The following is a 21,700-nucleotide window of genomic DNA, read 5'->3' as shown; positions in this document are numbered from 1 at the left end:
TATAAGCGTTTGAAATATTGAGTGTCAGAGAGGTTCATATGAAGCTCTCTGCAGAGCCGCGTGCAGTGGGTTGGTTACCATGGTAACCTTAGATGCTAGTGATTAATAACATTGTGATTTTATAACACTAACATCTAAAAAAAACATATAGGACAAGGTCAGGGGGGGAGGGGAAACTAGCATTATATTAGTTAAACAAATACAGGTTTCTATAGCCTTCTGTGGGTGTGGGGGGGAATAGCTGCTTTAACCCAAAGTGACAGAAGAAACTGTACCTTTCACACTGGCGCCCAGCATAGCTAGTAGGGCAGGAGTCGCATGTTGGATATCCGTCTGTGTCCAGGAAGCATGTTCCAAAGTACCTAAAGAGAGGTCACAGGTCTCAGGCAAGTATAGGACACTATAGAGTACATCGTATGCAGCAGTGGTCCCAATGACACATGCCAAGTATTTTGTGGGTGCCCACGACCGCAGTGTAGCCAACAGTCGCTGTGTGCTGGTCCGCGCAAAAGTCGGGCCCAACTTCCGCATCGGCGAGCGGGATCGGCGCAGCTCTGGAGGCCTCCCACCAAGGTAAGTGTATTTTGTATGTGTGCGTGTGCCTGCATGTTAATTGTTTGGTGCCCGCCACTCTCTCCTGAAGTCTCAAGTGTGTTGGGGACCCCTGGTATACAGTATATTGTGTAGAACATACGGGGGGGAGGGGTGTGAAGCGTTGGGAAGAACTGACACAGAAAGGGTAAGGGACACAGTAAGTATAAAAAGATGAAGAGAAAAAAGGTTATTCATAAACACCACATAACACTGACGTGCCAGAGAAAATGAGACGGAATGGGAGTCGTGAGGGCACAGAGAGTTTACAGGGATTGGCCTGGCTACATACTGGCTGGATGTCCCGCGGCATGGACAGGGCTGGCAATCAACAGGACTTCCACGTCTGGGATCCCCATAGAATCCAGGCCTGCAACGCTCACACTTGGGGCCCTCTGTATTGTGCTGGCAGTTCTGAAAGACAACAAAATGACAACTCGGCAAACTGGCATGATTTTCAGTATGAATACAGACCGTGAAAGCGGGGCCTCACGATCCCTCTGACTTTTTGGGTTTTAAGCAGGAGGTGTCAGAAAAGTACTCCTTGCGTACACCTATCCGAGGGCTATTCACTCACCTGGCACTCCCCGGTTTCTCCTTCACACTCCGTTGAGTGGCCACTGCATTGGCAGCGCTCACAGGTGCCAAGATAAAGACCGCTGGTAGAGCGTGTGTAACCAATGTCACAGTCCTGAAGGAAAATAAATGAAGATCTTAAACCAGCAACACACTGCACGAACACCCCTTACTATCACACACTCAAACCCTCTCTCGTTACGTGTGTAATAAACATTACATATCAAATGTAACAGTTGGCAACTAATAGTCTGGTTCCGTTTTATAATAAGATAAGGACATTCCCAAGCTTCTCTGCATCTCAGGTCTATTCATTCCCAAAACACGAACCTGGCAAGATGGCCCAGCGTACCCAGGAGGGCAAGCACACTGCTCCACCTCCACGGCTCGCTGCAGTCCTGTTGAGTGGGGTACGGCGACATCCATGTGGATATTGGAGATCCTATGAAAGCAGCGACAAGGTTATGGGGGGCAGTACCTTACTAGAAAGTGCTCAGACGACACATGGCTCACTTCCTTACCTGCTCTCGGACATCCTTTCTGTATAGGATGCACGGATCATCAAGAGGTCTATATCGGCAAGAGCCATCAGCAGGTGCTCTCGTGTTGCATCCTGACCATCTGCCCTACGCCATGCATGCTGCCAGTAAGAAAGCACCGTAAATAAGGATTATATCGGAAAGACAAACTGTAGATCTTGTGACACGGTGGCTTTATAGTCCAGCTTAACACCATAAACCTTTCCACCGTTTGTAAGCATCAAAAGCAAGAAGGTTCATTACATATGTTAAGACAAAGATATGATGATCTCCATTACTGGATATCCTAGTAATTAGTCTATTGATTGTGAATACACAGATGTAGCAGACGTTATTGCATCTGGTAACACAATACATTGCGTTAACCCTGCCGCTGTGAAGAACAATGGTTTAGAAGATAACACACGTTGTTATTTAACACGTTATGATACGTGTAATAACGTCTGCTACATCTGCGCACTACAGTGGTCAACCCAAGAAAGATCAATGGGATATGTACGAGATCAAAATACTTCTCAAAACAAACTCCGAGTAAGACTAATGATCTGAAAGTATCTCTTTCTGCTGCTACTAATCCTGGAAAGGGAACAGGTACAGTACAGTAGGTATCGTTTCGCTGCTATGAAATCTTACCTCTCGGAAGAGAACTGTGATAGTTACGGGGGATCCAGGGGCAGTTCTGGTATTTGCAAAGTGTTCCAAGAAGATCCCATTTCCCTGCAGCACAACACCAGGCTGGCTGTAGAGAGGCTGGGACCCGAGAGGCGCCTCGTATGTGATGGTGTAGCGTAGTTCTCCTCCATACGAAGTCACCTGTAACACAACAGTTAGCCCCAATTGGCTTTACAGGAATTCTTTTCCAGTAACAACTTCTATTACGTACGGCAGCATTAGGCTTCAGGTGTGCTCCGGCCTTGCGTGCCCTACCTTGCATCCTACTGTATCCCTGTTTCTCCAGGAACACACGGTGCATAAGAGGGAGCTATTTATCTTATCCATGTTTCTTCTTCTAACACATTTTGAATATTGTAACTTAAAAAAAATAACAACAAATAACATATTGCTATTGTAAGGGTGAGAAACTCCAGTCCTCAAGGGCCACCAACAGGTCAGGTTTTCAGGATATTGCTATTTCAGCACAGGTAGATTGCGCCACCTGTGTTGAAGCAGGGATATCCTGAAAACCTGACCTGTTGGTGGCTCTTGAGGACTGGAGTTGCCCGCCCCTGAGCTATAGTCACATTGTTAAATATAGTAATAGAAGTCATGATCTTGGCTTTATCACGTAGTAACATGCACCAGGCAGATGTAAATATCCGTATACTGTATGTGCAAGATACTCGTCTAACACAGGGGTGCGCAAACTGGGGGGCGCGGCCATTACAGAGGTCCCACGCTCTGCCCCAAAGCATTCAAATGAAATGCCGGGGAGCGTGCGATGCCTCTGTATTGCTCCTGACCATGACGCTGGATACCAGGTGTGGGGGGTGGAGGGGGGTTGGGGTGAGGGGGGGCAAGCACTGGGGCTGAGCAGGCAGGGGGCACAGGGCCAAAACTCTGCGCACCCCTGGTCTAACAGACAATGCAGCAAATTGGCAATACATTCAGCCTTACCTTATCTCCCTTGAAGCGCTCCGGCAGCACCCAGAAATAAACATCCTGAGGGATGGTGCTGAAGGAGCCGAAAGTCAGCTCTGAAGGACCGGTGACGCTGATCCCCTCGCTGAATGTGCGGGTGCTGGCTACGTTGGAGATGGTGAATGGCACCCTCTCATGGCTTTCATAAGTAGAGCGGACCTGTGAAGAAACCCCAATGAATATGATGTCTGCAGGGTGGACGAATGACAAAGACGGTCTATGTATGCTTAGAAAAAGCCTGAAAAGCTGGACCATACATGTATACATGCAATACATGCTTACCCGCCAGCACCATCATCCATATGGCATCACTGATCTACCAAACTCTACATCAATATAAACAGCCTGGGTGTTTCTCAGGAATGATTGGTATGAAGATTACAGCTCAATGCACTAGTGCAGGGGTGGACAACTCCAGTACTCAAGGGCCACCAACAGTTCACAGGTGGCTCAGCCATCGATTAAGCCACCTGTGCTGATGCAGGGATATCCTGAAAACCTGACCTGTTGGTGGCACTTGAGCACTGGAGATGGCCACCCCTGCACTAGTGTGTATACGGTGGCTACTCTTCACCAGGCCAGCGGTCAAATGGGAACAAACAACGTCATACTGGCTGGCATGATATGATGGTATTATGTGCTGCTGCCAAACAATGAATTGAATTAGACTGACAGCATTGCAAGTTGTTACATAGTCTGCCCATGCTTTATTTTCAGTGCGTTTGAGATGCAGATGCAGCAAGACTTACTGCCCTTGGTTCCCGCAATTTGGAGCAGCTGATGTGGCTGCATCGCGGCTACAGCTCTCCCGGGCCGGGAAGCCATTACATTTCCCAGGAGGAACAACACTGCAGGGGCCCCGGCTTCTGAATGGGACTCCTGCTGCGTTAAATCCTACCGGGCCGCCACAAGTCAGCAGAGAGAAGCCGTCTCTCTCTGTGTCTCCCTGCGCAACTCTTAGGCTAAGGCCCCGCTCCCTCAGTCAGCGCGCCCGCACTGCAGACAGGCGGGGCGCTGACAGACACAGACCGCGATATGCGGTCTGTAGGGAGCCGGAGCGGGAGGGAGGGGGGCGGGAGCGGGAGGGAGGGGGGCGGGATCTGATCGTGGTGCCGTACACCCCCCACACACATACATACATACACACACATACACACACACACACAAACACACATACATACACACACACACGCACACACTTTAACCTGCAGCTCCTTCCCTGCTCCCCCCCCAAGGCGCCTCCCATCTGGCTCCTTTCCTCCCCTCCTCCCCATTGGCTGACTCGCGTACCATGTGACGCGTCGCCGCACGGGAACACAATTCTCTGGTATCCCCTGCTGGCTGACGCGTCACAGTACGTAGTCAGTTGGCAGTGAGGAGGGACTGGGACCGGATCGTGAGGCTAAACAGCAATAGTGAGTTGCGCTCACGCGGCCGCCCGCGCCACCGGGCGCAGCGGGTCCCAGCCCTTGCAGCAAATCTCGTGCTTTTTATTGTTATTTGTTTGCACACAGGATTGTAGTTGAAAACACACAAAGAATACCGCTCATTTCCTAACCTCACTCCTAGAGACCACACAAAGGCAGCTGTTAAAATAAAGAAAGCAAACACATTAGGGGCACAAGAGAACAGTAGGTACCTGGTCTCTGTTCCAGAAGGAGCTAGCACACTGCCTGGTGATGCCCATGCAGAAACATTTCAGGCAGCCGTCCGAATTCTTGTCACTGAGGTAGAAGGCGCCCGTCTTACATTCGTTACATAGGTTCCCTGCAACATTGGACTAGAATAGAGGGGGAGGGGGGGGGGGAGAAACTGTGTTGAGAAATTGTACAAGAACGCAACTGGTAATATTAGTTAAAGCAGCAATCCCCATTACCTCCTTTATTGGAGGGTGGGATTCAAATGTCCCTCGTCACAGAGCCCATGGGAAGTCGCAATGGATGACGTTGGGGCTTCCGGTTGGCGCGCGAGACGCAGGAGATTGAAACCCCCTGTTTGTTTCCCCTGGAGGGGACTGAAAGGCTGCTATCTTCCCCGGTGTCTCAGGAACCGGGGGGCTTCAAATGGCACGTTTAACTCCTATGGAATGATGTGCTAAAGCAGGGGTGGGAAACGCCTGTCCCTGACTGGAGTTGCCCAGCGGTGCACTAAAGGATATGTTACCAGAACAAAGCAATCCCTGGGAGTGTACTCTAATGAACTAACCTCTAACATCACCAAATAACATAGACACAGTGGGAACATATAGTTTATTAAGGGAGATCCGTGCACTGCAGTGAGTGTACAAGGAACAGAATGGATTTATGAACCGTTACGCAGACCCTGAAGCATAAGATTATACCATAACACAGCGGTGTGTAAAGTTGGGGGGCGCTGGATTTTTGGGGGGGGCGCTGGCGGTTGCAGAAGCCCTGCACTCTTCCCTGAGGCATTTAAAATTAAATGCTGGGGGATCGCGTGAGGCCAGCATGCCCGTCCCCATGGCAACAGGGGCACGTGGCGTGAGGTCACGTGACCCTGCAGTGTCATTTTTACGCCACCAAACAAGGTAAGGAGGGCGCAGGGGGAGCAGGCAGGGGGGCGCAGCTCCAAAAGTTTGCGCTCCCCTGCCATAGCACACATACAAGAAACATATGGCCAAATGGGTGATCTGAAGGAGTATACAATACTTTGGTAACAGGTTTAACTGGAAAACGGACACACATACCTTACACAAGCAGGTGCCCTGGGAAGAAGTAGCACCTCCTCTCTCATCACATATCTTCAGGCTGTCACCTTGTGATACAAAAACAATATTTATGTTATGTAACACCCATTACAGATATAAAGGGAAGAAGGCGGCCAATAACTGACGAAGAGGCCGGAAATTGAGGAAGAATATTCAAAGAAGGTCTTACAAGTAGCTGAGCATCATCTCGTTTCATCAAGGACTTCTGCTAGTGAGTGGCTCAATGGGTAGAATGAATTCCCAGCTGGTTACGAGCTCATTGGCAAATGTCACTTAATTTGAATTCCTGAGCTTTTTAACTATGTTACAGTGCAGGAGTCTCATTACATATCACCCAATGGTCTACTCCCCTCAAAGTCAGACGGCAAATACATTAAGCCTGTAAAAGCCCAGAAATGCAGCTAGAGATCATAAGTCCATGAGAGCCATCTAATTATTCCTGCCTTCTGGTTTCTTCCAAAATAATTGAGTAAATACTGTATAAACTAAAACTTGTAAAACACATCTGCTTTTATCTCACTGGGAATACAGATGTTGGATGCTTTGTTAGAAAATAGCCAACATGTTGCTGGATGATCCAGCTGGTGATTTTTTCAGGAGTAAGATTTACAGTTAGCCACATGTAACCATGGAAGTGTCCTTCACAGATCATGGTGAAGGACAACTAACACCACAGGGAAACATAATCCTCAATCTTTGGGCTGTCAATGGAGAGCCGGAAATCCATGATCAGTCCTTGTAGCTTTGCCTTTTACACTCATTGCTGATAGGTAGGGGAAAGGTTCACAAATGACAGTACCAAGCCCGGCTGTTATTTACATACGGGGAAAGACAATTCAGAGGGTGTACTGAGCTGTTACTAACCAGTTATCTCACATCTGCCTCCAGGCTGCATGGGGGTTCCTTCATACCCCTCCGCACACCTGCAGGAAGGGAAAGGAAGGCTCTTAGCACTCAACACCCAGGCAGCAATCTCTGGTTCTCTTTTAATTGCTAAGGCTTACTGGTAATATGTGATCACGGGATCCACATTTTTAAAGTATGTAGCATACGGTTTATTAACCATTTTAGTGCGCAATGCACTAAGCGCAATGCACTTAAGGCTACGCTTATAGTGCCGGCGACGGCGTCGCGACGGTCAGGCGACAGCCGCTGGAAAATCAAATAGAGATGACTTCCAGCGTCGCGACCAATCCGTCGCGCCGCGATTACTATAAGCGCACGCGACGGCGGCAATGCATTTGTTTTGCCGCGACGTCGCGTCGCTGTCGATATAAGCGCAGCCTAAGGCTCCTTTGGCAATGATGGTGTTAACTTACTAAATAAAGCAAACGGCATTAAGTTGTATACAGTATGCGGCCAAAGGGAGGCGTTATAAAGGCATATTCACTTTGAGTGCCTGGGCCTCGTGTGCTGGTACTTTGCACAGGTATGAATGGCCCTCTTAACATTGCTCAATTGTTATTGTTCACTTAGAAAGTACAATACCGTTAACGCAGCGGGATGGGACGTGTGCTTTCTAGCGGTCCCTAATATTCCTCACGTAGCAAAGCCATTATTACAACCCAAGTCCAGCACTCCTCTGCCCCCCGAGGTGAACTTACTTCTCACATCGGCGCCCAGTGTAACCCTGGGCACAATCATCACATGTTGGCTGCCCGTCTGTGTCCAAGAAGCAAGAGTCCGAGAACCTGAAGAGATCAAACTGAATTTTAACCAGGGAAACGGAGACACGGACACATCTATAGCAGAGGTCATTAAACGTATAATGATCAACTGCTTCAAACCTTGTACTATTCCCTAAGGATGCAGCTTCTATACCAAGGACTGCCAATCGCTTATGTGCTGAGTACTGTACATTTATATTAACAGTCTGAAGTACACGGATAGATGTATTTGGGATTGTAGGATTGGGCAATGTTGTCAATATTTCCACGCAATAACTCTGCAGAATCTGACATTAAACAAACTGGCAGAGAGGACGACTTTCATGTGCAATGGCTCTCAAGAAATCCATGTTCTTTGCCACTAAATTAGAGGTGAAGAACCTAAATCCTGCTCTGTGGCATATGATGCACATGGAATCAAAGTTATACAAAAAGAGCAGCTACTGCTCAGCTAAGGTGTAATATATACTGTGTATGAGGGGTACATACAGGGATAGAAGATAGTAACAAAACACAAAATAGTATACCCATATAGTGCGTGCACTCGAGCTCATGTATAGAACCCTATATGATTATTGTAACTGGAAAGAGATGGAATTCCATCTCCACTAATATCATTTATTTTATTCAGGTAGCAAAAGAATGTGTGTTTAAAATCTATTTCAACAATTAGCGTATCAAAAATATCTTGTATATAAACAAGAACAAATTGATATTAAATTTGCCACTTTACGTCCAAAGTGGATAGCTAACTATATATATATATATATATATACATATATATATATATATATATATAATCACAAAAAAAATAAAAAAAATAGATGATACCGTTCTGTGGCTAACGAAATGCTTTTATTTGTGCGAGCTTTCGAGATACACTGATCTCTTCTTCCGGCGATGTTACAATGAATGAAGCAAAAGGTAAACTTAAAAACAGTGTCTCTTGGAATGTTATCTGTGCTGTTATATATATATATAGTTAGCTATCCACTATATATATATATATATATCCTGATAATGGATGCAATCATGTGGGAAAAGGGACAGAATAATGGTTTGTATATAATGTGTAGTGATAATAAACGATAAGTAATATAAAGAAATATCTAAAGGTGAGTGAATAGTGATAATAAACCCACGGAATAATATCCGTAGTAAAAAGTGTAACACCGTGAGTATATAAGTGTTACATACTGTATAACAAACCGTATATCCCTTGATACAGCCTAGTATCTAGAGGCTGCTCTGTATATTTCCTATTAATATAGGGTTAATAACAGATTATTGTAAATCACACACTTGTATATTATAACATCCAAAATAATAACGATTTACTAGGATCCGTAAACACAGCTTGCTTGAATGAATTAGGTCAGTGTTATCATACCGACTATAGTCCTGTTTGAATACGCTGCTGTTAGTAGCTGACATATGTTATACCATTTTGTACTGGATATTCCAAATGTTCATACATAACATTAGATCAATGGACTGGTTTAGATAGCCGTGTGTGCCTTCAGGGTCTAAATGCATAACCCATAGCGACTTCCATGTGTATATATATATATATCCTGATAATGGATGCAATCATGTGGGGAAAGGGACAGAATAATGGTTTGTATATAATGTGTAGTGATAATAAACGATAAGTAATATAAAGAAATATCTAAAGGTGAGTGAATAGTGATAATAATGCCACGGAATAATATCCGTAGTAAAAAGTGTAACGCAGTGAGTATATAAGTGTTACATATAACAAACCATATATCCCTTGATACAGCCTAGTATATAGAGGCTGCTCTGTACATTGAGAGGGAGTGGCTCAGTGAGTAAAGACACTGACTGGCACTGAGAGTTTGAAGAAGGGGAGCCTGGTTCAATTCCCAGTGTTGGCTCCTTGTGACCTTGGGCAAGTCACTTTATCTCCCCGTGCCTCAGGCACACGAAAAAAAAACATAGATTGTAAGCTCCACGGGGCAGGGACCTGTGCCTGCAAAATGTCTCTGTAAAGCGCTACGTATAACTAGCAGCACTATACAAGAACATGCTATTATTATTATTATTATTATTATTACATTCCCTATTACTATAGGGTTAATAACAGATTATAGTAAATCACACACTTGTATATTATATTATTATATATAGTTAGCTATCCACTTTGGACGTAAAGTGGCAAATTTAATATCAATTTGTTTTTGTTTATATACAAGATATTTTTGATACGCTAATTGTTGAAATAGATTTTAAACACACATTCTTTTGCTACCTGAATAAAATAAATTATATTAGTGGAGATGGAATTCCATCTCTTTCCAGTTACAAACATCATATAGAGTTCTATGCATGAGCTCGAGTGCACGCACTATATGGGTATACTATTTTGTGTTTTGGCACGTGGAATCAAATACACGCCTCTAAATCCGCAACTATAAATCAACCACCAAACCATCAACAGCATCCAAACAAAGGGTTTAAAGCCAAGCAGAACCCGCCCCATAGGATTGGTGGATGCTGGCGGACTCACCTGCGTCTGGCATCTGTGTGAGGGCAGGGGCAGGGGCGGCAGGCATCTGAAGTGCCTCTGGTGGGGTCTCCAAAGAAGCCCGCTTTACATTTATTGCACTGGGGTCCCTCTGTGTTGTGCTGGCAGTTCTTACAGAATAAAGGAAAAATGCAGCTGTAACATCCAAACAACCGAGACGTGCAAGGACCCGAGGGTGACGGGTTCAGTACTCAATAACCGCCCACTGCTTTGCTTCAATAACATTGTGACAACATACAGCAATTTGCAGGTTTCCATATGGAAACGGATTAAACCAACATCGGATTAAACCTATCAACGCTAACATAACAAAATTGATGCTTGGAACAGTGACAGCTGCAGAATAAATCACACCATTTACAGTGTATTTCATACCAGTCTACAATCAACAACAATTACACTGCTCCACAGCCCATGCTATTCAAACTACTCTACAATGAAGTCCTTACAAAGGTAAAGAGTCCACAGAAATGTTTAAGAAAAAAAATCAGCGCACCTCAGAACGGGAAGAAAAAGACAAATATATAGTTCAAAGAAAAAGCTAAACTTTTTCACAATGTGGCGAGACATGCACTTACTGTACATGTCAGTGCCTGACCACAGGCACGTAAGGGTGTCTTTTCCTGCGTTTGCCCGTCTTTCCATACAATGTGGATTCTTTATGTTTAAAACCAGAGAAACAACTCACAAAGTCCATTAGTTCGAAATAGGAGTCAGATAGAGACAATCCCCCTTCTCTCCTGATGTTGAGATCGTCCTCGCCGTCCCCTGGCGTCACTTCCGGGATTTCGTGTGTCACACTCTATCTGGTCCTCCGTCACCCTATGTGTTTCTCTGGGGGATCATGCTTCCTATGGGGTATGTGATTGGCAGTCCATCTGTCACCTAATATATAACCCTTTCTATTCCTAATCTAATTGATTTTAATTGTAACATGTAGCAGATAATAAGCATTGATTATAAGGCTGCGGTCCCACTAACTACTACAGCGCACGCCGAGGATCAAGCCCCGCCCCCCCAGTTCCTCTGGTCCCAGTTCCTACCTTGTCGCGCACCTTTCACCAGCGGTGCGCGACAGGTTTTCAAGCAGGCATGGGAAACTGAGATTGGCATTTGCGACGGAGGCGTGGCCACGCCCCCTCCAGCGGTTCAGCCAATGAGGGTGAACCAGCCACAGGACGTCATGGCCACGCCCCCGCAAACCTATCGCCACGTCCCCTCCCGTCGCAAATGCTCTCCCTCCACTCAGACCGCAGATCGCGGTGTAGCGCGGTGCATGCGCCGCACCCTCCCCCCCCCCCGCTGGGCGCGCGTGCAACAGTGCTGACTGGGGACTCAGCCTAAACAATGGGCACATACAATGGGCACATACAAACAAACATATTAAAATACAGATCAAAAGTACATAGACAATAATAATACATTTTCCTAGTAAAAATGTCACATGGACATTGGCATATACTGTATTGGCATTCAGTTCCATCTGTCTTACGGTCATGAAGATGATTCTCATCCTAGAGTAGTCTAACTTAAATTGATTTGAGAGCCACATGTTTTACACGTTGTTCCCAATTTAAGCTTTTAAATTAAACTCGTTCCTTTGTCCATAGAATATATAAAGAGAATATTCTATACAGGATTATTTAGAATAGATGATTTTAGATAAGAAACAACAGACCCATTTTGTACAAATTACCACTATCTTTCACTCTAATTTCTTTGACTCTAATGGACAGCAACAAGTTTAATTTAAAAGATCAAATTGGGAGCTACATGCAAAACATGTGGCTCTCAAATCAATTAAAGTTAGACTACTCTAGGATGAGAATCCGAAGGGGATTGTCTCTATCTGGCTCATATTTCGAACTAATGGACTTTATGTGAGTGGTTTCTCTGGTTTTAAACATAAAGAAGTCTACTTTATACCTTTTCCAAGAGGCTGCTTGGCTCCTTCATTATCCACCTTGTATGGAGAGACGGCCAAACGCAGGAAAAGACACCTTTAAGTGCCTGTGGTCAGACACTGACATGTAACTGCATATCTCACCACATTGTGAAAAAGCTTCGTATTTTCTTTGAACGTATGTCACAATATATTTTTCTTTTTCTTCCCGTTCTGAGGTGCGCTGATTTTCTCTTTAAAATATCACCATTTGGGCTGAGAACGGTCCTTTTTCATGCAGCATCCACACATACTATTAAGTTACCTCTCCCCTGAGCTAAGCACTTTCCTTCTAATTGTATACCCCGGAAATGATGCACAGGGTGATGGTTACGTGTTGGTCCTAAATACAAACGGCTTTGTGGGTCCAACTGCCCAAATGTATCTTAATTTTAAAAGATTGTGCATGCTCCCCCTTTCCTAAATGTGTCAGTAGTGGCAGAGATAAGCCCCTCTGCATGCTCTCTTGCATTACTCAGCTGGGAATGGCCAGTTTCTGCTTTGTCTTACCAGGCAGTAACCGCTCACAGTATCACATGAGCTGGCGTGGCCATTGCAGTTGCAGCCAGAACAGGTTCCGAGGAAGGGTCCACCAGGGACTCGCTCAAACTGGGCAGCACAGACCTCACAGGAGAGCCCAGAGTAACCCGCAGGGCATCTGAAAGAGACAAGCTGTGAGCCACACTCTCGTCACCCACTCTTACAGCTGCAACACTGGCTTCTGAAATGGGAAAATTCAGCTTAAGAATAAGCTTGAGAGTAAGTCACTTTATTCTACTATTGCAAGCTCCTTGGGCCAGAGATTCAGAGTTGTAACCATACTCTTTTACTATGTATAGCATTGTTCTAGCAGCACAATTAAAAAACCTAAAACAATACAGAACAGAAGTACAGAACATCTGATCTTTTACTGTGAGAACTGTTTCTTCTGTCTGAGAACTGCATTTCAAAGGCTCTGTCCCACACACTCCCTCTCCTCTGACTGCCTGATAAGCTAATCACTGCTTCCTACTCCACCTCTAAATCACCACTACACCTGTGCAAATACCAACCTGCACTCCTCCACCCCCACGGCAACACCCAGCTGTGTATATTCCACGGAGGTGGTGTCCATGACAATGTCACCAAGACCCACACTCGCCATCTTGTTGTCATAGACCGTCTGGATCATGATGCCATCCAGGTTCTGCAGGGTCATCAAGAGGTCCTCCCGGGTCACTTGTGCTCCAGACTCGTGCTGCCAGTGTTCCTAAGAAGCAAAGCCGGTGACAAAGATGTTAGAGGGTAGAAAACTCCCACACAGTGCACTAGGGGTACAACACACAACAGCCATACTCTCCCCCTCATACGTTACATCAGGGTCCGCAAGATTTTGTGATTCAGTTACAGAGGCCCCGCGCTCGCTCTTCCCCAAGGCATTTAAATTAAATGCTGGAGGACCGCGCAAAGCCTCTGTAACTCACTTACCTTGCTTCAGCCAGGCTTCGGGTGGCGTGACACCATGGCAACGCGGTGTCAAATGACGCCGAGGGGTCATGTGATGCCGGCACAACAATAAGTTGGGGGGGCGCGAGCACTGGGGGAGAGCAGGCAGGGGGGCGCAGCACCAACATTTTGCGCACCCCTGCTTACATGATCAAAAGTGGGGCCCCGAGACGCCTCCTTTTTCTTTTTACCCCGAGTTCAAAATGTTTCCCAGATATTTTCCCCTTTGATAAACCGCTATGTATTTTGTATTATCTAGCTTTCCTTATGTATAATTCTGTTATATTCCCTTTGTGATGAGTAGATAATGCATAATAATAACAACAAGTAGTGAACAAAAAGAACATTAACATGCAGCAAAATAAAACTGATATGATTATGACCGGAGATTACTACATATACCAAGAGAGCAAAAAAATACTATCTCAGTTGTGTGACGGCAATAACTGGTCTCCACTTTCTGCCTCTAATGCTCCATAACTCCAGTCCTCAAGACCCCCCAACAGGTCAGGTCTTAAGTACGCAGAGATGCTCTGTATTGGTATCACTTGCAGAATTATAATTTGTTTACCTCCCTCTCTAATCAAACATACATAGTTATTTACAGTGCTTTTTTTTCTATTAAAAAAAAAAGTGAGGGAATTCAAAAGGTGAGGATGTGACTGGGGGGGGGGATATTGTTCTTGAACGTGCGCAATCATATATATTCACATTTACGATCTATGTTATCGATGTTATTATTTTTTAAATAATAATGATTACATTCTAATTGTTTTATAAAACATATAAATATTCTTTTTTTTTTGTGTTTTAGCTTATCACAATAATGCTATAACAATTACAATGTGGTCTATGAAAAAAGGTACAGGAACTATGTTCCCCTTGAAAAAAAAGCCCTCGTTATTTAAACCTGTTTCCTGAACTACTTTTGCAATTTGTTACAGACCCCTAGAGGGGTAAATCAAAAGGTTATTTACCCATCAAATATGCCCTGATTTGGGAGAGGGAGGGTCTATGTGAAGGGGAAAGATTGTGTTTTGGAGCAGAGCTGCGGCATATGTAAGAACAGTGGTATGTGCACCATGTAACTCCTCCCCAACTCGTCTCTAAATCGCAAGCTAGGGCAAAGGGAACAAAATGCTTTGATACATAGGTACTGGATTAAAATGTCCCCGGTTTTGTTTAAAAATTGTCTTGTTACATAGTCGTATCAATGCAATTGTTTCCGTACATGGACTCACCTCAGTGAACTGGACCTTACGCTGGTTCACGATGGATGGCTGGGTAGATGTCTGGACTCGGTAGATCAGTCTCTGTCCATTCCCTATCAGAACCACATCTGGTTTCCTTACAGGCTCAGACTGACCACGGGTTAACCCATAACGAACCTTAAAACTCAGAGATCCCCCATAGGAGTCCACCTGCAATGAGAGACCAGGGATATGCAGGTAACATTAACAGCTAGCGTGTGCTACCACACCCATGTGGCCTAAATACTAGAACAGATAACCATACTGTATATCAGGAGCCATACCTTGTTCCCTAGGAATTGTGAAGGGAGCGTCCAAAAGGAGTCATGGCTAAGGAATCTTCGGGAAAGGTCCACCAGCTGGAATTCCTCCACACTTGGGTCAATCTGCAGCTGGTTTGATGAGAGTGGAGGGATGCCCGGGTGAGAAGGCCCAGACACGTTCACTCCTGGGATGGACACAAAGGGCAGCAGGTGAGCATTTCTACTTAAATGAAACAGACGCCATCTAATTCATATATCTTTTGGTCCCTGCACTTCACCTTCGCAAATGTAAGCCTACACATTTACTTTTAAAGCGAAAGCTTCGAGCTATCAGATCACTGGCTGTTAATCCTCAGTCTGATGGAACTGCGTGACGGGGTAACCTGAGCCCCACGGAAACTAAATAACATGCTTTAACACCTCATACATCTGAAAGTCGTGCAACATACACAATAGCCACAGATAACTGAACTACTGATACAATTCGTTCATGTCCAATATATAGATATATAAATACACACACACACACACACACACACACACACATATATATATATACAGTTTGAATAAATAAAATATTATTGACTTTTCATACATTAAATGAATTATGCAAATATATGTGTGTTTGAACACATATTTATCTGATATGGTAATATACTGAAAGCATGCGTGTGGTCCCAGAAAGACCAGATTTAATCACTATAAAAAAAATGTCCTAAGGCATCTCATATCAGGTTAAGTTTACACTATATAACAACACTTTGGATAATCTTAAACTAAGGATTTCTATTGATAAGAAATACAAGAGGACTCAACTCCCTGCCACCCCTGGCAATTTGTTCTCATAAACAGGCAAAGGAGTCCTCCATAAGACATGCCTACATACTTTATGGCTTACCTTTAAAATTCTCTGCTATATCAAATCGGAGTCGGATCTGGTTTCTGTAATGCCCAGTGTTCTGGCAGACCTTAGTCACTCCAAAGCAAAAGCAGGGGATGCACCTAGCGGTGCCTTCAACATGAAAGCTGCCCTCGGGGCAGGGACCTAAGAGCCAGAAGTAAAAAGGTCACGAAATATCCCAATAACGTTCTCTTTTATAGGAGACAAATTACCACCATATAGCAGAATAATAACACAAATAAACAAATAAATAAAACAAATAAAGTTGAGAATTTGCAGTAATATGAGTCGATGTGGCTCATTCCTTGTACAATCTGATTTTTGAGCATCATTTTTTGAGGTTGGAGAACGTGAAGCTTTCTTTGGCATGTCTTGAGCCTACCTCTGTTTGGCTTCAGAATCAGGACACCATCTGGGATACCAAAGACCATGCCCTTGGCATTGATGGCTTCACACGTGTAAGCTCCTTGGTCTGCTTCCTTCACATCTCGAATGATCAGGGTGCCATGCCCATTCTCACTAGTCATCGAGACTCTGTGATATGCAAGGGGACCAAAGGTCAGAGAAAAAGGAGGAAAGGGAAGGAATAGCATACGTTTATTATCCAATCTATTTTCCAAACTGCCTCTGCTTTGGCATTTGTGGGAGCACAGACTTTTTTTGGGCGTTCTCACCTGCTACTTGCGGGGATGTGACCCCAGTTAAGTCTCCAGGTGATGATGGGAGTTGGTACTCCAATTGCCACACAGGTAAAGCGAACTGTATCTCCGCGGGATGCCATGATGCTCTCCTCAGGTGGAGTGATGACTTGGGGAGGATCTGATTGGAAGTAATGTGAAGGATAACATAATGACCACTGCATGTGGCAAGCAGGTGACAAAAAGCAGCGCCTGATCTGATATAATAAACGGGTAAATGTCAATCTATTAAACTGAAAGATTGGGTCACTACCGAACTGGTGAAATTCATGGAAAATCTTCTCAACTGTTAAACAGTTTTTGTTTTTTTTTACAGAAATCAAGACACCCTTTCTAACCAGTCTGATGTAGAATTTGAAATAAAAGAATTACACTGAATGTCAGTGCAATGGTTTTATTGGAAACTTTAGAATAGCTGAATCCCAAAATCCAGCATCTGTTTAAAAATGTTACATGTTGGTCCCTGGTTCTCAAATCTGTAACTTTCTTACTATAACAGTCCATCATTCTACATCAGAGTATTTGTCTAACAATGTTTTTCAACAGGGGTTCCTATGAACCCGTGGGTTCCCCGGGCATCCCTAAAAGGTCCCCTGCAATTATAAGGTAATTTAAAAATTGTACCAAATTCAAAAGAATTTATAACACATTTGATCTCAGACATGCTATTAGAGAGGGTTCGGGTTCCTTAAAATGCATCTGTTCTCAAACACACTATTAGAGAGGGATGGGGTTCCTCAGAATTTCACAATATAATTATAGGGTTCCTCAACACGTGTACTGGTCTAGCAGTTGCATAGTATATTTTCTATTGACAAGTGACAAGTGTGAGCACAGGATGCCTACTTCATTAGATTCACCAAAAGAAAAAGAAAGTTCCACTTTTGTTATATTGTATGTACCAGGAAAGTCCCCCAAGTAAGCGCATCTGCCACACGAATACAAAATAAAGTGCAACATAAGGTTTAGGAAACCGTACCTTCTTGCCATATTCTTTAAAAGCATTTTCAGCAATTTACTATAAATAAAACCATTGCAACTTACTGCAGCCAACCTCATCGGATCGATCAGGACAGTCCGCCTCCTCGTCACACTGGTAGCTGGCGGGGATGCAGGTGCGGGAGTGCACGCAGACAAACTGGTCAGGAGCACAGGTATCACTTGGACCTTTCGTGGCTGCATGGACGACCAATGTACAATTTCATTGCCATGAATGGCTATTACAATAAGATAATGCCAGATAAGGGCGCAACAGACTAATGTCAAGTCCACTGCTCAGCCATAAAAGCGGTTTAGGGTTACCAATGGGTGCTGAACTGTACAACAGAGCCTGATCCTCAGCGTGCAACTAACTTTCTACAATCTGTGTTATAGGACTACGCTGGCTGAGAGCGCGAGGCATCTGTAAACTTACTTACCCGGCTTCAGTCACGCGTCTCCTTGGCAAAGCGGCATCAAATGACGCCCGTTGCAATGGATACGTGACGTCAGATGACGCCGCGGGTCACGTGACGTCACATGACCCCACAGCGTCATGTGACGCCACATTAGAGGTAAGGGGGGAGGGGGGCGCAACCCAGGAGGAGAGCAGGTAGCGGGGGCGCAGCGAAGGAAGTTTGCGCACCCCTGTCTAAGGTAAGGGTCTCAAACTCAGTCCTCAAGGGCCAACAGGCCAGCTTTTATGAATATCCCAACTTTAGCACAGGTGGCTCAATCAGTGGCTCAGTCTAAGACTGAGCCACCTGTGCTGAAGCAGGGATATCCATAAAACATGGCCTGTTGGTGGCCCTTGAGGACTGAGTTTGAGACCCCTGTTGTAAGGTTTACACATAATACTGTTTTTTTTTGCAAACGGCAGAAATAGTCTATCGGGTGAAGACTTTATGCTGCAGAAAGCCAACACGGAATCCAAGAAGAACAGCAAATGAGCAGAGACTGAACTCCTTAACCAGGATGAAGGAGAAGACAAATCTTGACTCTAGAAAGTATTCCAGTACCTTGGTACAGTATATTGTTTTTTTTTACATACACTTTCCAGTCTTCATCTATCCCTCCGTTCAAGTCTATTGGGGGGGGAAAAACCTCATAAAGAGGAAGAGAGGAACACTCACGGCAGTTCAGTTCATCGGAGCCGTCACCGCAGTCATTGTCCCCATCACAGCGCCAAAGCTTCAGGGCGCAGCGTTCGTTCTTGCACTTGAATTCATTGGGTTCACAGGGAAAAAGTGTTCCTGTGAGAGAGAGATTACATGTCTACTCACGGAATCGATTAACCACTTCAAGCAGCAATACATTAAACATTGTATATGTGTTTTATTTATTTTTTAATAAATCAGTTGTGTTGTATTAGCTAATACAGCATTTTTTTTAATTTTCCCACGTTTATCCTGTTTTTAATGCATTTTAACGTATTAAGCTTACATTCAGAATCCTATATGTGGATTTTTTTCATACATCAGTTGTGTAGTATTAGATAATTTTTTTCAACTATTCCCCATTCTTTATGCCCTTTATAACGAGTTATAATGTGTTAAGCTTCCTTAGGTTTCTATAGCAACCATTTACAAATGCACAGCACTTCCTCTTTTGAAATAGGCGGCCATAGTGGGAGCCTGGGGAAGCAGGATCTTTGCCGATCGATCACGGGAGAACGGATCGATCGTCAGCTTAGGTAATTACATTTCCTTAAAGCAAAGCAACGTCTGCACCTATGAAAACAAAAACAACTAAACATAATGCAAACTGTATCGCCACTTTGAGTGCCACAAGGGTCAGCGTTGCAAAGTTGGGACACAAAATGGAACAAGGCCGTCGGCGGTGGGAACACAGAGTCCATCAGATGTAGGGCGACGGGTAAAATTCACCTTCTTGTAGAGTATAGTGAACTTGAACTTTCACTACGTCGGTACAAATTAACAAGAGTTTTGAATATTCATCAATTTACAGGGGCATCTGAGCAGATGTCCCCCAGCTGGGGCAGGACTCCGTGAAACGCATGTCCATGGAAAAATATGGTGAATATTACAATCTAACCTTTGCAGTACTTATTTTTTTGTAAGGATATGAGGCTGCGTTGGTTTCCTCTATTCTGATGTCCCTACTGTAACTCCCCAGACCAATGCGAACATTTTCACTAGAACCATACGTTTTAATTCTTACATTCCCGCTAAAGATTTTGATAGGGCTGGGACTTGCAATGTCATTGTGTGTAGAGGAGATGGGCTTGCATGCCTGCTTGGTAGGTAGTATGTTGTGATTCTGTATCTGTGTGTGTTGGGTGGCACAGGAAGCAATGCTTCTAATGCTACAGAGCACTGTGAGGTAGGTCTGGAGAAGGTTTGAACTCCAAATGCATGCGTTGGGCATATGGTAGCTCCAGATAAAGTTGGGCCCGGTAATATTTCATGGACATGGGTAGGATATTGAATGTATACTAGTTGCACTATAGCTTTATGCTGAGTGTAGCGAGAACACGGCCACTGCGTGAATAGTTCTAGAGAGTTCTCACCACAGCTCAGCTCATCACTTCCATCCTTGCAGTCTTTCTCCCCATCACATAAATAGTCTCTCGGGATGCACTGTCCATTGGGGCACCGAGCCTCATCTCGCCGGCATTGACGTGGATCCAAATCAGGCAGAGGTTTGGGGGTAGGACTATTGTAGGGGGTGGTGGTGATGTAGGCAGGCCTTGTGACAATGTGGGGAGATGTAGTTGCGGGTCTGGCAGTGGTGATGGGCCTCGTGATGACGACAGGGGGAGTAGAAGTTCTTGGTGTTGGGGGGGTGATGACCACTGGTTTTTGGACTATATGAACAAAAAGAATGAGGAGGAAAAAATAACATGAGAGAAGGAATGAAGAACAAAGAATGGGAGAAAGATGTGGATAAGGAACGGACGGTGAACGAAAAAAGTATGACTGTGATGCAGGTGATAGACTAAATCCACCTTTTCAGCCTCTCTGTATTGATTATAAGCGCCAAGTTCCAGCTCTATATTGGAAGATGTGGACTGGAATGACACAGACAAGCAATAATACTCAAAATAGACAGACGTACTGTACATGGGATGGGAAGAACTGAGACATGATTAAATGAAGCCATTTTTCTTGCCCTAAAGCAAAGCTCTGTCCGGTTTACTTGGTGATTCATTTCTGAACACTTTAAACTAACAAAAACAAAAAGTATAATAGCAGCTAGTTAATAGTGGCAGTATTTAAGCAGTGCTAAATTTAGTGGTGTGTTATTGTTTCGTAATACACTGTTAAACTCGTCCTGCAGCGATTTGTGAATTAATGTAGTCACAAGATTTGTCATTGGTTAAGATGCAGCAGATAAATAAGTAGAGTTGGAGTATTCTAAAACAGCTGTGAGACGGCCTTCAATATTCAGACTCCCAGTCCTCAACCGCCCAATACTTACCACAGTCTAGCTCATCCGAGGAGTCCCTGCAATCCTGACGCCCATTGCAGTGGTACACGTTAGGGACACACTCTCCACTATCGCATGTGAACTCATTGTCCGCACATACATCTGAAAGGCAGGTACAGACAAGGGGGCCATTACATGGCCAAACGCACTTCACACTGTGGTAGTTCCCTGCAATCCTAAAGAGAGCTTAAAATACATGTTAAATCTAACGTCTTTTAAGTCCTGCAAGCGTAGACCACAACGCTACGCCCTTTCCAATCCTGCCATTCAGTACTGAACTCTGCTCACCACAACCCTCCTCATCCGACATGTCACGGCAGTCGTGGCGTTGATCACAGCGATATCCCAAGGGCACACAATCCCCGTTTGTGCAGGTGAATTCGGTGACTGTGCAAGAACGCACAGTAGGAGTAACTACAAGAGAGGAAGAGACCAACCCAGTTATA

The 21,700-nt window shown here is 44.6% G+C and overlaps 1 protein-coding gene across 10 annotated transcripts in view; it reads right to left on the bottom strand.

Annotated features, from left to right (window-relative positions):
- Positions 1–21,700, bottom strand: part of HSPG2 (heparan sulfate proteoglycan 2) — a 191,114-nt gene that overhangs the window by 78,518 nt on the left and 90,896 nt on the right. For all 10 annotated transcript variants that reach the window (XM_075605833.1, XM_075605836.1, XM_075605834.1 and 7 more), the window contains 24 exons: positions 21,543–21,668; positions 21,246–21,356; positions 20,335–20,631; positions 18,938–19,057; positions 17,871–18,002; positions 16,803–16,947; positions 16,511–16,662; positions 16,126–16,272; positions 15,249–15,412; positions 14,956–15,135; positions 13,282–13,478; positions 12,740–12,887; positions 10,270–10,397; positions 7,677–7,763; positions 6,937–6,995; positions 6,052–6,119; positions 4,984–5,124; positions 3,321–3,503; positions 2,340–2,519; positions 1,689–1,807; positions 1,498–1,609; positions 1,169–1,282; positions 884–1,005; positions 276–362 (listed from right to left, as the gene is read on the bottom strand). In XM_075605833.1, the coding sequence (XP_075461948.1) occupies positions 276–362; positions 884–1,005; positions 1,169–1,282; positions 1,498–1,609; positions 1,689–1,807; positions 2,340–2,519; positions 3,321–3,503; positions 4,984–5,124; positions 6,052–6,119; positions 6,937–6,995; positions 7,677–7,763; positions 10,270–10,397; positions 12,740–12,887; positions 13,282–13,478; positions 14,956–15,135; positions 15,249–15,412; positions 16,126–16,272; positions 16,511–16,662; positions 16,803–16,947; positions 17,871–18,002; positions 18,938–19,057; positions 20,335–20,631; positions 21,246–21,356; positions 21,543–21,668 (3,319 nt within the window). The remainder of the gene's footprint in view (positions 1–275; positions 363–883; positions 1,006–1,168; positions 1,283–1,497; positions 1,610–1,688; positions 1,808–2,339; positions 2,520–3,320; positions 3,504–4,983; positions 5,125–6,051; positions 6,120–6,936; positions 6,996–7,676; positions 7,764–10,269; positions 10,398–12,739; positions 12,888–13,281; positions 13,479–14,955; positions 15,136–15,248; positions 15,413–16,125; positions 16,273–16,510; positions 16,663–16,802; positions 16,948–17,870; positions 18,003–18,937; positions 19,058–20,334; positions 20,632–21,245; positions 21,357–21,542; positions 21,669–21,700) is intronic.

The sequence above is a fragment of the Ascaphus truei genome, chromosome 6 (genome assembly GCF_040206685.1).
Source record: "Ascaphus truei isolate aAscTru1 chromosome 6, aAscTru1.hap1, whole genome shotgun sequence".
NCBI lineage: Eukaryota > Metazoa > Chordata > Amphibia > Anura > Ascaphidae > Ascaphus > Ascaphus truei.
The sequence above is the reverse complement of the archived record's forward strand: the minus strand, read 5'-3'. Positions and strand labels throughout refer to the sequence as shown.